Source organism: Lates calcarifer, linkage group LG17 (assembly GCF_001640805.2).
Source record: "Lates calcarifer isolate ASB-BC8 linkage group LG17, TLL_Latcal_v3, whole genome shotgun sequence".
NCBI lineage: Eukaryota > Metazoa > Chordata > Actinopteri > Centropomidae > Lates > Lates calcarifer.
This window is the reverse complement of record NC_066849.1, coordinates 18,017,906-18,035,146: the sequence shown is the minus strand read 5'-3', so window position 1 is coordinate 18,035,146 and position 17,241 is coordinate 18,017,906. Positions and strand designations below refer to the sequence as shown.

General features: G+C 38.1%; 1 protein-coding gene across 1 annotated transcript; it reads right to left on the bottom strand.

Moving 5' to 3' along the window:
- Nucleotides 1-9,413: 9,413 nt before the first annotated feature.
- LOC108881154 (uncharacterized) lies at nt 9,414-17,241 on the bottom strand. The gene is made up of 5 exons (XM_018672982.2): nt 17,041-17,241; nt 15,542-15,862; nt 13,467-13,610; nt 11,736-11,782; nt 9,414-11,608 (listed from the first exon to the last, which is right to left on the bottom strand). Exons 1-5 carry the CDS (start codon nt 17,108-17,110, stop codon nt 11,456-11,458), a joined length of 735 nt encoding a protein of 244 aa, XP_018528498.1. The 5' UTR covers nt 17,111-17,241; the 3' UTR covers nt 9,414-11,455.

Below are 17,241 nucleotides of genomic sequence, written 5' to 3'. Positions count from 1 at the left end.
ATCAGTCAAGAGGTTTGGAGGATGAGGAGAAAAGTACAATTTACAGTGGATGCAAAGTACTTCAACTTTGTGTTCAATAATTTCATGATTTGGTAAAGAGAATCAGAACCACTTCACTTGTTGGATTTCTGCCCTTTAACTGACCTGAATTGGGAGGACTCAAATGCACGACTCAGCTGCACCAACAAAATTAAAAACAGTTCACCTTTGTTTAGGCTTTGCTGATAAAGGCAGGCGATTGTGACCAGGAGTCGAAGTCAGGGAGTGGGCAGTAGTTGGCAACAGACAAACTGGGGAACCAAAACCAGAAAAGCAAAGGGATAGGCAAAAGTCCAAAAACAAGCTGGTGAGCCAGTGGTCGAAACAGGTAAGTTACAACTGAAATGGCACAACAGATTATCTGGCAGAGTCTAGGTGGAGACCAGTATAGAATGTAAATTGGAAATGAGGACTGGGTGAGTAGGCAGATGGGGAGTCAGTTAGGTGGAAGGCAGGAAAGGCTGGAAGCTGCAGGGCCGTCACAGTGGCACAGTGGTTATAGTCTTTAGCCTTTTCTCTGGACATTTATGTTGCACAGGTAGCTTTTAGTTTCTATAATCTAGAAGTGGCTAAATATTGTTTGGCTGTATAGTTGGTTGTTGAGTCTCAGTGAGTTTTGTTGTAATAGCACTGATGGCCCACATCTTTATTTGCTCACATAAATATGTTTTTTAAAGTACAATATCAATTTATAAAGTTTTCAGAGCGTTATGAATGATGGGAGAGATAGTGGATGGAGGACTTTCATGTAACTGTTAATTATTGTAATTCCTTCAGGCAATGATCCTGTAATCTCAAATTATGTGTAACTCTATACATCCACTCATCCATCCATACATTATCTTTCTGCTTATCCTTTTGAGGGTCATGGGACTAATCTGTTACATATAGGATGTGAGAGTAAAACTATGTAAAGGTGTGATATCTAATTGCAAATGACCCTTCCAGTTCATGTTGTGGTCATGGATACTGTCAGTCTCCTGTAACTCCTCCTCCTCCTCTTACATCCTCATTTTTTCCCCCTCAATTCCTATTTATACACATTACAGTTTCACACCAAATCACTTCTACTTTCATTTTGTAAAGGTGACTCCTGTTAACATGTACAACAATACACATACTATAAAAACAACTCAGTAAGATTCTCTTACATTTCAGTCATTTTTAATGTGTCTGAGTTTTGATTTTGAATGGTTATTTTTCTGGTGTATTTATCAGTTATGTCAAGATGTGTACTTTTTAAGTCATTTAAGATCCCTTTTTATGTTTTAAACATAATCTCATCGTCTCATTTCAGAATTACTCAACAGCCAATAGAGAGGATGTTGGATGTTCTCAAAAAGGAGAGGCATCCTGATCAAAATGGCTCCGTTCAATGTGAAGCAGCAGAAGCTCCACCTCCCTCCACATGTCTGAGATCCTTACACTGTCTGTATTAAGGGTGAGCCCAGCCACCCTACAGAGGAAATTCATTTTGTTTTCTTGCATCCACACAGGAAGAAGGAAGATGCCAGTTTAAACTCGTCTCACTGCTGGTGACGGTGCTAACCACTGCACCGCCATGCCATCTCCACATCACTGTGATAATAGCACACCAGTCCAGTCCAAAAGGGACAAAAATCTTGGTTTTGCCAAAGACCTCTGCCACAGAGATGCCTCCATTGTGCAGCACTGGGGCTGATGAGTTAGAGCTATATTTGAGGTGTGACCTCCAAGATCTCCTGCAGTCCTTGAAAAAGCTGTTTTGTGATATGTTTCAGCTGCGGCCTAAAATAATAAATAATAATAAATAATGTCTGTCTCTATACTACCAGCTGATGTGATGCGCAGGAGGTATCTTTACAGTCAGTCATATCAGAAAATACATTTTCAATTTAAATTTTAATGAACAAAATCTTTTTTTTTGAAAGTGTTATTTCATTTTGAATAATTTTTGCCACACAAAAATAAAATGGTCAGTGTTGCCTTTAAACTACAGGTAAATAAATTAGAAAGACAAAGTGTATTTCATCTTTAAAAAAAAATCTGGTTTCCTCTCTTAAATAGCCTGTAATATTTCTATGGTTCACTCTGTTACATGTTGTACCACAGTCTGTCCACCAGATGGTAAGACAGAGAAACTTAACATATCATATCACAGCTTTTGAAAACTGTCACATAATCAGCAAGAGCAACATCACTGTGGCTTGTAAGTCAGGAGTGAAATGTCATCAGCTGACCAGGTAAATTGGACACAGCATGTTTTATTTGCTAAACTGCGGCTACCTGGCAAGATCAGCCTCGTATATATGGGAGTGGAAGCATTATAATGATAGTGTATTCAAGTTTTTTCAGTAGAGATATCATATTAAAACTGTATTACTGTAATGTGTAAAAATGTTACTGTGTCACCTGATTGTCTTGACCACACATTATCACAGCATGGTTTTCTTTTGCAGTAGTCAGCTCCTGATATCTGGACCCAATCCAGATGTTATGTTACACAAGTCCATGGCTCTCCTCTGCAGCCACTGTGCTAACCTGGAGGCCTGGGGGTGGCGCTCTTTCTCTGTGTTCCATCATTTACTAATTAAGACGGATGAAAAGCTGCAGCCTTCAGAGTAAATTAAATCTGTAGAGGTTTCAAGTGCTGCAATTTACCGCCACCAGAGGGCAGTCTCAGCTGCAGTTTTGACCAAAGAATTCCCTCCCATCTCTCTGACTTTTGAGTTGAGCAATAAGGCCAGAGTTCTCTAAGTAACAAAAATCCCTCTTCAGATATACCTTACATAAAATATTTAGATATGAGAAGGTATTTTCAGTTTTTGGTGGCTGGTTGGAAACTGACAGGACACACGCATTCTCTAAAAATGTTGTTTTTAAGATCATTTTGCTCTCCATCAGGAAACTTAGAGCAGAGGTGTAGAGGTAGACAGAGGGTGACCATTGACCATTGGGATGTGAAAAAATGGATGTCAGGAAATAAATAAACTGTTATGCCAAGACTAGGTACAATATGTGAAAAGGAAGAGTCAATTGCAGTCTAGATTTTCCCCCGCAGAGACTGCTTAATATCATCTGAGGTTACAAGTCATCACTCCCAGTCTGGCATCAAATACAGTCTGAGGGTTTATGAGCAGATGGGGGTTTCTGGGCAGTAAGGGATGCATTTAATTCACAATGAAATCTGCAAGGACCTGGGAGGACTCACTATTGGTGTTTGGGCCTCCAGTGGACTGACCTCCATCACAACAAGGCAGACAGAGAAAAGCATCTGGGAAGGGAAGATAGAAGTAGAGAGCAGCAGCATCAAATGATTAGTGTTAGCTTGCTAAATTGTGGTTGATGTACAAAGAACAGGAGTTCACCCCTAACAGGACTGTTTGAATCTTGGTTTAAAAAAAAAAAACGGGGGAAAAAAGGTTAGCATGATAATTAGACATAATTTCCATTTTGTTTTTTGCTCGTAACATTTATTTTCAGTTTGAAAAAAGTGGATATGTGGGCTGAGATTCAGAGGTGTGAAACCAGATAAAGGAATGGATAACTGCGCTGCAACACTCTGAGGAATATGCAAATATGAAAGGGAAAGGAACTATGATCTGCAAGCTGAGACTTTTTGCATTAAAGGCAGGGAAAACACATAATACTCTCAACATCTGCTATTCTTTGTTTGCATGGTAGCAATATACAACACATTAAACCCACCCTGAAGCATTATTAGAAACCAAATGACATTTATTTCTGGCAGTCAGTTATCAAGGAGTTTTATCATTAATAAATCTCCAGTATCATGCATCCAAGTCCTGGAACCTGACATTTAAAAGTCAGAAATTTTTTGCATCATCCTCATCAATCTCTTGTGGGACTATTACAAATTTTATTATTGCACCGTAATATTAGTTTGTTCTAATGCATGCGGATGCCCCAGGTGTCCCCAGGTGTGAGGACCTGGACATACTCATGACTGGGGGAGAAATAAGGAGCGAAACTGACATTAACCTATCTATAAACCTATCTTACCTATCAAACTCCAGTTTCACTGATAACTGAAATACAGCTGTCATTAATGTCATTAGTCCCACTTGTGGTTTTCCTGTAATAACAGACCTTGCAAGCAACAGGTCTGATGCTAGCAAGGCTAACAAGATTCAGGTTAGCAAGAGAAAAGCAAGTAGAAGGTGGACAGACTTTGGACAGACAACAAAAGAAAAACAGATGATGCTTTCAAGTTCATTGTCAGTGCAGCGGAGAAATGTGACAGCAAAGTTGAACTTGTATCACTCATTAAAATAATGAGAAACACGCATGAAAAGAAAGATGCAATTTATGTTATTGACAGTGTCTCCTTTTGTTAGTAGTTCCCACAGTGTAAGGAGTTGATCAAAAAATCACATGTCGGGGGAGACGCTGCAGATGCAGGGTTTACATCGTAACCATCACTGACACTGTTGATCGCTCATATTTCATTGGAAAAAAATAATATTTATGAAGAATAAAGGGAAATGTGGCTCTGACCAGATGAGAGAAATTTCCCTTGATGACTTCTGAAACCTTCCTGTTTTTAGATTCAGACCAGATCTCACTGATCTTTCTGCAGATATCAAGTGAAAAACAGGAGCTATATTAACCTCACACCTACAAACCAACAGCTCAGCTATAACTGATTATTAGGGCGATGCGTACACAGGCGTCATTTACAGAAAACTCAGGTTTCAAGCCAAATGTGAGTAATTATTATTACATCTTGCAATTAATAGTTCTGTTGATGCACCACTCTACCTTAATTAAGGCAAATTAACTTAATGGCAATGATAATAAAGAAGGAAAAGTATGAAAAAATGAATAATTTCAGTTATTCTGTGAAACAGGTTGTAGACTCAAATCTGACAGAAGAAACAGGAGAGGCAAAAGAAAAGTTTACTAGATCATAATTCAGATCAAGGTTTTGCAACAGGCAGGTAATCGCCAGGTGAGGGCAAAGTCCAGAAAGGACAGGACCATTGGTTCCCAATATGGGGGTCAAGGTCCCTGAACAACACCACAGATAAATCTGATGGGTCAGGAGATGATCACACGAGCAATATGATTATATGACTAATAAAAGACAATAAAATATACATTTTTGTTACACAAATACTGGATGCTTTCACCACTACAGGCGTCTAAAAGCTATCATGAGGAGAAAAATCACACTTACCCAATTACTCACATCTAGAGCTGCATTCAGGTCATACAAGAAATAGAGTAATTATGAGTAACCAAGTTGTTAATAGACCACAGGTGTATTTTTGGAAGTTCTTACAGTACATCCATGTAATACAGTGGTGCAGGAATGAGTCCTAAAACCCAAGAGTAAGTTAGAATTTTAGCACTACTGGTTCCCTCGTCCCAGAGACAATGGGTTTTTGGTTAAATGCCTGAAATAAGTCTGTGTTCAACACAAGCTCAAGACATTTTCAAGTTTTATTCTACAACATAAAATACGGCAGAAAATACCCCACTTGTGATTTTTTATTCTTTTACGTATCTTAAAAAAAGCTATGCTAACAAGTGTCTAAATGAGACTGCAGAGGTTGTTAATGTCATTAAACCACATACAAAAACCAATCTACTCATCAGTCTGCCTTTACAGCCTCACTGTGTTTATACTCACACTCTTGCAAACTATCACTAACTTTCTAAGAAGAAAAGCTTTTGTAGAAGAGGTCAGTGGTAAATTAAATTAATATTGGAAGCTTAGCGGTGGAGACGTTGACGTCATGTGACTGTGGTGTAGTTCGTTTATAGCCTGACATTTGCTTTTTACTTCTGGAGATTATATTGAGACTTCAAAAATCATAACAGTGGTGTTCATTAGTGAAGATTATCTTGCTGAACAAAACGTATACGTATCATCAAACTTTTATTGGTCATGGAGCTTATTTTCTCCAGTAATCCAAAAACCAATGAAAAAACTCTGTTGGCTTTTTGTTGAGGGAACCAGGGTGATGCTAACTTCCTATAAAAATATGTCATCCCTGTCAGACACATTTATGACTGGGAAAGTTATAATACATCGCACGTGGAATTTACAAATATGCCTGAAAACCAAACAAGTACAGATACTTCACAAAGCCAATTTAAACATTGTAATTAAACACAAATTTAATAGTTAAGGTATTGTATTTTGACATCACACTACTGATAGTAGGCTATGTTTTATTTACAGTGTTTATATGGAGGGAAGATGACTACATGGCCTATAGTTCATTACTTACCTTAGTCATGGTGTTGACCTCCATGTGCATTTCTGTAATTTGGATGTCGTGATATTGGCTGAGCATATTGAACATCTGCTTCTCTGTGAACTCAGGGTGCAAGTTTCCCAGTTGGAGCTCTGACTTACTGGACCTTTCAGTCAAACCTATTCAAGTAGGAGGTGGAAAATCTTTTGAATTCCGAGTTGTCTGGAAGGCAGCATAAGGCCACAACCTGTGATGAGGGGTCCCAAGTGGACATTGCTTCCTTTAAGGTGGTCACAATTCCAGAGAGCATGTGGGAATCTCTGCAGTAGACAGCCTGCATGAGCCAGTGATGGAATTGGGAGCAGGTGTGTAGAGGAGGTGTGGAGGTCAGGTGATGATAAAAGGCAGGAAAACACAGAGGTACACCGCAGGACAGGGAGGGACTGGCTGACGACAGAACAAATGCTCATGAACTGGCTGTCAGTGTAATGTGTCCTCTGTGATCAGTACAAATTAACTACATACAGTACATTTGAGCCCTTCTGTTAATATAATAATCCTGATAATGTAGTGCCATTCAGTGGAAATGAATATTCATTTAAATGAGGTCAAACACATTAAAATACTAACACACACACAGATGTAGTACTATCAGTAAAAAGGCTGCATACTGTCATCATCACCTGAGCTGTTTGTCATTGAGTGCATTTAAATGCTGCTGGGTTAGAAGATGCAACGGCTCAACATCGCTGTAATGGAAAAGTGAGGTTTGGTTTGTTTATGAGAAACCTTGGTACAGTAGAGGTGGGTGTTATGTTGTGCAAAGTGCAGACACGTTATTTGCTTTGTGACACTGCAGCAGGTGGAGCACAGCAGCAAGCGTGCTCATCAAAAAAAAAAAAAAAAAGACAATGAAGTCCATCTTTACTTCAAAGAAGTGAGAGGAAATTTCGGTTGAGTGGTTATCTTCAGAGCTCATGTCACTTACTTGAAGCCTTCACTCCCACAAATACTGATGTGACACCTCAGATATTTCTGTTTTGTTCTGACAAATGGAGTGTGTTGCAGAAATTAAAATAGAGTTTTTCTTGTTGTTTCTTCACTTCACAATTTTTACTGTATGTGCAGAATTTGATGAGTCTGTCTTTAAGCCAATCATGGTTCAGTGTGCAACTTCCACAGGGAGACCTGAAACCACAATGCACATATGCTAAGTGGAGTGGACCTTTCAGTGGAGTAGAGGTCATCTTGTATCTAGAAGTTTAACTTTTGAAATCTATATTATTTACCTATTCATGGATCCTGGATTTTTCAATGAGAAACTACAAGAAAGGGGAATATTGGGAATAGTATTCTGTTTGTGACCCAAGCAGACATTGCTTCCTTTAAAGGGGTCACAAGCCCAGAGACTACGTGGGAAACGCTGCAGTAGACAGCCTGCATGAGCCAGTGATGGAACAGGGAATAGGAAAAACACTGAGGTACGCTGCAGGACAGGGAGGGACTGGCTGACAAAAGAACAAATGCTTATGAATTGATTATCAGTGTGATAGATGTGTCCTCTGTGATCAGTACAAATTAACTACATACATAAGAGCCCTCCTATTAATGCAATTATTATGATAATATCATGTCAATCAGTGAAAATAAACACATACTGACATACACAGACAGATACCCCCCCGTTCCCTAACGTCTCTGTTGGTACCATGTGTTGTACCCCTCCACACTGTAAAATGTTTCACAGTCAAATCTTTTCTTATTAACTTGATGTAACTATATATGTTTTGTTAAGTTTCAAGTTAACATAAATTTCAGGCCTCTTCAGAAATGATAACACAACTTTTTACTTGAAATAATGAGTTAAATGGTTGAACACTTGAGATTTCACTCAACACATCCAATCCCAGCTGACATCCAGACAGGATTAAGATAAATTGTGTGTGTGTTTTATTTATTTTTTTTATTTTATTTTTACTTTTTTCAAAAAACAATGGCAACCACGGTGAAGGTTAGTATCAAATTAGCCCAGTGTACTTGTAATATCAAAGTTACTGGGAGCAGCTTCACATGTTGTCTTTGCAGTGACAACAGCTGAAGCAAAGTTCAGTGATGAAAAGACTCTTTAAACCTGTATGAATGGAAAATGGTGCTGATTCAACTTAGTATCTTAAGTTTATTGAACTTGTTTTCTCAGTTAACTTAACTCAGTTTACATTTGTAAAACTCACCAGGCAACCTTGAACTAACTATTCAGCCCAAGTTGAGTTAAATCATATTTTTAAATTGAATGAATTTAAATTGATTTACAGTTCAGAGCATTTAGCAGCTTCATTAGCAGCTAGCATTATCAGGAAAATATAATGTCAACTGAGGAAAAAAATCCAGTTTATAACAATTTTACAATTAATAAAATGACTACACACTGAAGGTCTGGGACCCTGATTTGCCCCGTTGCTATTCCAGTCTTGTGTGTGATTTCTTATGTTGTATGCTGTTATTGCTCATCATGTGAGACTACATTGAAGGGAATGGAATTTTTAGGGGTTTACCCTCTTGTACATACCTGAGCTATAAGGAAAAAAATAGCTGGCCACTCATTTAGTTAGCATGTCCATTCCCCATGAAATGAAACTGACTGAATGATTTTTTTTTTCAGCAGTACTTGTTGAAATCAAAGTGGGAAGAAAAGTAATCCAGGTCAACATATACAAGTTCCCACAAGCCATACACTGCAAGAAGGGAGGCTGCCTTTAGCCTTTCTGGGGGCTTCAGACAAAATCGAAAGTAGTCATTGTTCAGACTTTGCAGTTTTCAGATCTAGGTGTCACTGTGTTAAATGCTGAACTAGAATTTATGCCTTGAACCCTACATGCAGCATCAACAACACCACATAGGCTACACACAGAAACAGACGGTGTGGTTCTTGATGATTTACTTGCTCCATTCCCACTGATGAATTAAAACAAGCTCCTGTGTGAGAAGAACAACCCTGCTGCATGATTTAACGTACTATAGGCTTAGTAAGACCAGGCCAGTTTAGGAAATACTTGTGCCACTTGCTGCGGTCCATCTAAATCTGTACGATTATTTCTCTTATGGAAAAATAGAAAATAGTAAAATAAAGACCAGCAGAAACCCAGGAACACATACTGACAAAGGCAAAAGTGGAATCAGCAGCTATTTTATTCAGGATACAAGCTTAACAAGCTGAGCATGCAGCTTTACTTAACTTTTTTTTTTTTTTTTACAACTAAAACACACTGAAACCAGCACAGCGCATTTTATCTCATTTTACATAATGCCTCGAACACGCACCACTGTCAACAGAGCAAAAAGTTTTCTCTGTTACTTACAGTACATGAGACTCACAGGAACAAAAAACAATAAAAGTTTATGATTTGAAAATAATGTGTGCATTTCAGGAGGAAACAGTTTGCTAATATGTGAAAAGATAGCACCTGACAGGACAAGAAACTGTGCCATTTTACCACCAGGGTTTTCAGAGCAGAGAAGAAGCTTCAGTCTTTGTCTGGTTGCATGCCACTGTGACCACTGTCATAATTAACTTGCTTAGTTGATTATCTTCCTTCCTGAGTAACAAGCAGCATGTGAGATGAATAATCAACCTGTGTGTCTGTCACCAACAGATATTGTATGTTGATAACACTTTTTAAACACATATTGATAACTTATCTTACAAATCTATTAAAACATCAATAAGCACCAAGGGAGCATCAGATGCCATGCAGTGGAAAACGGTAGTGAGATGTGTCAAACTGCCAGTAGATGGAAAAATCACTTCTGTGAATATATGGTGCTGTTGAGATGGTAACAGATCTTTATCGACAAATTAGGTCTCACCATGTCCCTGTTTCACTTCACTGATGCTTCTTAGTTTTGTTTATTTTAAAAGTGATTAAAAAAACATAAAAAGGAAGGAGATGAGTCAAAACTGTGATGAATGCAATCGACAGAAAAGAGGCAAATGACTAAATCTGAAACCAAAAGGGAGCAGGTAAACTTGTCACACTTCCTTACAAAAAAAAAAAAAAAAAAAAAAACTATTAATAATCGAGTCTGCTCTAAAGTTCAGCACTGGGGTTCAACTTTCATCTGGAGAGGAAAAGTGAAGCGAAAACTGACTTCTGATTTCAATTTGGGAAACAAATGTCAGTGACACATTAAAAACTGAAACCCTGAACGCTTGTTAGTCATCTCCACTCCACACTCCCTCCACAACCTCAGAAGTGCAGTTGTAAATTTGGTGCCAATATCATCTACAGGTACTTTACTGTGGCTTAAAAGGTAAGGCTGGTAATATTCAGTGGTTTTGTTATCACCAGCAAATACCTTAAAAAGCACCAAACCATCAGTGCAGTCCTTGAAGTCTGACCTCCCTAACTTGTCTGTGGCACTAAGCTCCAATCTGGGTACTGTAGTTTTTAGCAAATGTTAATTTGTAAATAGTAAATAGTGCATTTTGGGGGACTATTCTATCATTATTATCTGCAAATGTGTCTTCATACACATTTGACACTCTAGTGAGAATTTTAAGTGGCAGCACAGTGTGTGGTGGAATCATCTAAAATTAACTACAGTGCCCATGTTCATGGTAATGAGGGAATATGTCAGCCAGTGCAACAGTGCGACTCACTAATGTGTTTTTAATAGTTTGTGGACAACAATGGAGCTGTGGAGCAGAAGAGAAGACTTTTGTTCCAGGGGAAACACTTCAGGATCAGTTTTTATGATATTTGTCAATGATAACAAAAATTTAAAATCTCATCAGACTAACCCTTTAAGGGACTGGTGGCCTGGTGCCCCCTGAAAGCACAAACAACAGCAAACCAAATCAGAAAGTGGGTTTTTGTTTCTGTGACACTGTTTGTGATGGCTTGTGGTTTGCCACAGCTACTGCAATCTTGCGACCACCAAAAATGAAGTGAGACCTACATAGAGTACTCATGACCCATGTAGAACGGTGACTCTGACATCAAGTCAAGTTTTCTTCCCACTTAAAAACTCCATTGTTTGTCATTTATTGCAAGAAGCCTTCAGGCTGGGAGGGTTTGCAGCTCCATTACAAAAACAGCTTTTATCACTTTTATGAAAAATATATTTTTAGTTTATATATACAGGATATAAGTCATCTGGCAAACCTTTCCGCAAACCAAGAAAAGACCAGCAGGTTTACATTTAGCTGTGCGTCACATCCATCTCTTTTCTGCAAGATAGCTCACGGCGGCGTACTCTGTGTCACTTGGATTCATCTCCAAAACTGCAGGAGGCCTTTTGGGGAAGTCCAAAACGCTGTAAACCAGTGAGGGTGGAGGCACTCTGTTGGACTCTTCAACTGTTTCCTGCAAACAATTAAAGTGAAGCTGAAGAATTTCTGCAGAAGTTTTAAATATTTATATATTATATATATTTTTATATTTTTTTGACATGAATGTCTTTAAGGGTGGGGAACAGTGAAAGTGTTCTTACCTGTACAGTGGGATTACAGTTTTGTGGTGACGGCTGTTGTTTTTTGTCTGTGTAAGAAGAAATATTGAGTCAGTCACGCAAGTAATCAGCATCAGCAGTCATATGGTTCATCTCTCTGGGGGAATAGTTTGACATTTTGGCAAATAAGCTCATTCATTTTCTTTGCGAGAGTTGCATGAGAAGATCGACATCTTATCATCAGAGTGGCTCTGCTGGGTTTGCTACTATCATGCACGTACAAACACGCAATGCATGTAGGTGGAGATGCTGCACAGAAGTACTGGTTAGATTGTCCAGCATGTAAATGGTTCCAGTATGTAATTGTTGCTTTGAATCACACAAACAAAAGTGTTCATCAGGGGAGCTTTAGAAGTGCTGCTATGCAGATTTTTTTTTAACTTATGAGAGTAGACAGCTAGATCTTTCCCCCCTGTTTCCGGTCTTTGTGCTAAGCTAAGCTAATCACCTCCCGCCTCCAGCCCCATTCTTAATGTCACAGACCTGAGTGTGGTAAAGATCTTCTTATATAACTCAGCAAATATGCTCATACCACTGAGTGCATTAATATATTAATCAGTGCACAGCTTAAAGGATTAATGGGCAAAGCTGTGCAAATACTGAACAATAAACATTCAAATATTTTGTGCTGAATTGCTCAGAGATTTACCAAATTAAGCTTTAAGTATTGAAACAAATAGTGGTTATATTGAACTATAACTTAATAATTCTGTTCTAGATTGATTAAGTCTTACAATCATCGATTGTGTTTTACTTTTAGCTCTCATACACAACAGCGCCACTTGTTCAAGCTTGTCCTTTACGATCTAGTGGTTCACATGAGGTAGACATGGTGCAGAGGAGACAGTTTATCTCCACCATCTGTCTGTGTGCTGAGTTGTGATATTTTGTCAGTTGGGCTGTGTATCCATGGACAACGTCGGACCAAGTTAGCACAACATGATACAGGAGTGCACAGTCAGCAAAAGCCTGCATTTGTATACACGTACGGGAAATCATCAAATGTGGTTTCTGAGGTCACAGGGGCTGTCAGATATTTCAAAGCGCCAATGTTCCTACTCAAAGTAGGCCAGAGGGGTTTGTCTCTGAGTGAAAGCGCACTCATAATAGTGAACAAATAATGCAAGCATCTTTTTTCCACCCATCCCTCAGTGATAGTAGGCACATTTACATTTGCATGCTCTGAAGGAGGAGTTCTTTTCAAAAGCTGTGAATCATCACATGTATCAAAAGGATGTGAAACTGCAATCTGGTTTGCATTTTTGAGCAACTAACCACACAACTGCACATTTTTTCCACAGAATAACAATGATTCTTCTCATCTTCACTTTGTTCACTTGAAAGAAATTTGTAGAAAATATTATTCACTGTAGCTCTGAAATGAAATAATTTCTGGACTATATCTGGGTTTAAATGAACAAAATATATCCAACCTTGGATTTCATTTTGCTGGTGTAACAGGTCGAACGTTAGTTATATTATGATTTTCAGAGATCAGCTGACGCTTCTGTCCAGACTGAATACAGCATTAAAAAAAACTTAAATTCCTGTTTTCACCTTAATTACAAGCAACCAGCAGCTAGTGTAAGTCAGCATGAAGAGTGCCAAAAGGCAGAACATAACCCTAACTTATCAATTATGGCTGACAAGTAAAACAAAAAACAAAAAAACACACAAATGATACGGTTATTTTTGGATATTAAGGTTTGCTACCTTTGGTTCTCACGAGACACCAGATCAAGGGAAGTACTGCAGCCAGCAGCACCACAGGTGAAACCACAAGGACAGTGACGATACGAAAGGAAAAGGAACTTCCAGTGGATTCAATTATTGTCGCGTTAGTCGGCGCTGGAGGAACTGTAGGAGTTAAAAGGAAATTATGAAAATATGCACTCGTGTCTCTGCACAAAAAATGTATATTCTTTTCAAAGTCCAAAACAAGTGGTGCCATGGCAACAATAGTTCAAATGGAACAAAATTTTATCTCAATTTAATGGGACATGTTGTGTCACACTAAAAGAAAACTAACTAAACACAAAGTAGACGGTGAAATTAAGACACAGACACTTTCGCTTTTTTGACTGACTTAGTAGTAGATATACAGTATGAGACTTTAACCAACACTGAAACTAACACAGTGTAGAGTGACAAACAGCATCTGAAATGTGAGTCAATGTCAATGTGTAGCACCGCTAAGTAGTCGTTATTTGTATTTCACTTATTGTCAACAAATTCCATTAAAAGACTCAAAGCAGCAGTGTCCTTGTCTCTAACTACCTCCAGACTTCCCTGTGAAAGTCCATTCCATCCTACTGAAGATGTAATCCTTAAAATGCTCACATAGAATATATATTGAAAAAGGCTCAGTAATTTCATAAAATAGTTGGGCAATGTAGCAAACATTACACAAACAGGAGTAAAAAGTACATTTGTTTGGGATTATTTAAGAGGAATACTACACACTTCAGTTTGTATTTTTAGAGAAGCAGTGATTCAAAAAGAGCTCACATTCATACAGCGCAGTGCAACACTGTGTCTCATTTATGTATTTCAAATAGTTTTTGGACAACAGTGGAAATCTATGACACTGAATGTGAATACATTCAGACTTTGCCTCTACAGACAGTACTTAATGTGATCATTTCATTGTTAGTTTTAGTCCATTCATGGGAAATATGATTATCACCAGCCTAATCCTTCAATTTTTCTGGAATATTCATGTTGGACAGGTATTTTCTTGTAACGTTTTAACATACACTGTAGTTTTTAGTCACGTTAGCAGCATGGCTAAAAAATGCTGGTTTTGTGGTCAGTCAGTCCACCACCATCTCAACAACTACTGGATAGATTGCCATGAAATTCAGTTCAGATATCCATTGTGTGGAGAGGACTTTGATGACCCTCTGACTTTTTCTCTTGTACCACCATGATGTTCACATTGATGATTCTGTTGTTTGGTTCAGACATACACCCCCCCTCAGGATGAACTGTAATAACTAAACATTATCCCTACTTAATTTCAGCAACATAAGACAGAATAAACAGTGTGTAAATGGAGGATGAATGCATAACTAGTGCGATGTTTTATGTGCAACTGAGTTAAAGTAAATGACAAATGCACATTTGTGTACCATCAAAAATCTTGTCACACACCTCATACTATGGCATCAATCCTTTTAATATTTCTGGTTGTAATAGACCTTTATGGTCAATGTAGCAAATTAATGAGTAGGACTGTTAGCAATATGGCCGCTGTATAACTGTTAGCAGGATTCATTTGTTGATGGTTTGGGTTTTCTGTACAGGGTGTACCCCACCTCTCACCTAGTGTCAGCTGGGATAGGCCCCAGCCCCCCTGTGACCCTTCATGGATAAGTGGTATAGATAATGGATGGATGGTTTGGGTTTTTTGTCATATTTGTTGACAATAAGGAAAATGTAGGATACAACCAGGCTTATCCTTTAAAAGATGCTAGCATGATCTAACATTATTCCTGGTTACATAAGAAATGAAGGTGGTGGGCAATGGGTAGCTTTGTAAACTGCAGTAAATGAGTGCATAGTTTTTCATCTGAAAGATTTTAAAAATAATCAAAAATTAAATGAACTAAATCAGGATAACAACATGTCATTTTTAATGTGAATTTGCTGACTGTAAAATTGAACTCTTTGAGGAAACAAATGATTAGTCCTCTAATGCTGCACACTCCACAGACCTCTTTTTATATTCATCTATATTGGTGTCATTTCTTGTAAGTGTAGCCTATAATCAAAAGGTCTGACCTTACCTGTGGTGGTTCTGTTCTCCTCTCGGACGATCAGGTGCACCTTATCACTTTCTTTGAGTCCTGAGTCTCTAAACAAACTGGCCCAGTAAATGTCACTGTCACTTACAGTGAGTTTACTAATATTGTATACTACATAGGTATTTTGACGGGATATGCTACCTCTTCCTGAGCAAACACTGGTCTTTAAACATTCAGCAATCTTTTTCATACCATTTATATAAATTGCAACATTACTGTTGTGATGAATGACAGTATCATTAAATCTAAATTCAAGGGTGACGTTCTGTCCTAGGATCCCAGTGACCTGTCCTTGGCTGGGGCCTGTTGTAAGGACAAAAAAGAGATGTGTATGAGGAGGAGGATGAAATAGTCACAACATCCAATAAAAGCAAAATTCAACTCAGATAAAAACCACAGTAACTACACTCTGGTTGTGTAGATACTGCTCTCTGGCTTTGTCTTTCTGCTCAGGCTGCAGTAACTGCACTGTTGTTTGTTAATCTGTCAGCTCCACAACCTCTCATTGAATTTACTGCCACAGAGAAACAATAAATATCCACTACCAAACCTGAATTTAGCTGAAAATAGTTGAAAATGATCAATTTTCATGAAAAACTTATGGTAAATTCAGTTTGTTATCACATACATCTGAATGAGGAAGTAGCTAAAGATTAAAAACCTGACTGAATTCCTGCCTTTGACTTCAGTAGAATTCATGTGATTTGCTGTGATTAAACTACCCTTAAATCATATATTAAATGCATTAATGATGATAAATATTATAAATGTGAACAATTTGTATCTATTTATAGATCTAAATATTCTATCTATTTATATATAAATATTAGTAGTAGCCTAGATGTACAGACTCCTGCAGTTGCTAGACAGAGATACAGCAAATTCCTATTAAATGTGAACAATAAATGATCATATACATATCATATCATAACATATTGCTGTCAGATTCTGCATTTCTCCTTGCATCTCTTGAAGAGCGTTAATGAAATAATACATTTCACATACAATGTCTCAGTGACTGTGAATGGAAACATTTCACGAGATGAAAGTTGCTCAATGCAAGCTCTTATTATCTCAAACACAAGCACGTAATAGTTGTATTTGGAAGATGTAAGCTGCACATTAATGTATTTGCATTTACCTTTATACTAGTGCACATTGTCCTCACTAAAATGTCAATTTTTAGCAGTGGCAAAACAACAGAAACCAAAGTCAAACCGAGAGGACAATACGTCAGAAACACAGTTACTGGGGGACCAGACTGTGGCACAACAACATAACTGTGTGGTATCATTAGTGGAATCAGTTTCAAAAACGGGCGCTGTGAGTCGAAAAGAATAAAGAAGAAATAAAGAATAAAGACGAGGAAACAAAAATAAGCTTTGAGAAGCAGTAAAAATGAACCTCTGGCAGGTGAAAACCCACCAAATCTCTCAGATGTCACAGATTATAAAATATAAGTCATGAAGAACACAGCTTACCGTTGAAAACCATGTGAGCTGTGACGATTAAAACTAACCCAAGAGGCTTTGTGACGATGTTGTCAACCATGGTAGAAGAAATATGTTGCTTGTAGGCCTGGCGAGATGGCCTTCTGATCTTAACTTGATTTTTGTGAGCTGCCTTGTTGTGTTAAATCCTTCAGTTTTATTTTTCAAGTCAAAAAGTTTGTGTGCCTGACA

Excerpts from the sequence above, each read along its gene's own strand:
- LOC108881154 (XM_018672982.2), bottom strand. The coding sequence starts at position 17,110 with ATGGTTGACAACATCGTCACAAAGCCTCTTGGGTTAGTTTTAATCGTC. Across the intron at positions 15,863-17,040 it reads AGCTCACATGGTTTTCAACG|GCCCCAGCCAAGGACAGGTC; the intron begins GTAAGCTGTGTT and ends TCCTTACAACAG. Across the intron at positions 11,783-13,466 it reads GTGTCTCGTGAGAACCAAAG|ACAAAAAACAACAGCCGTCA; the intron begins GTAGCAAACCTT and ends CTTCTTACACAG.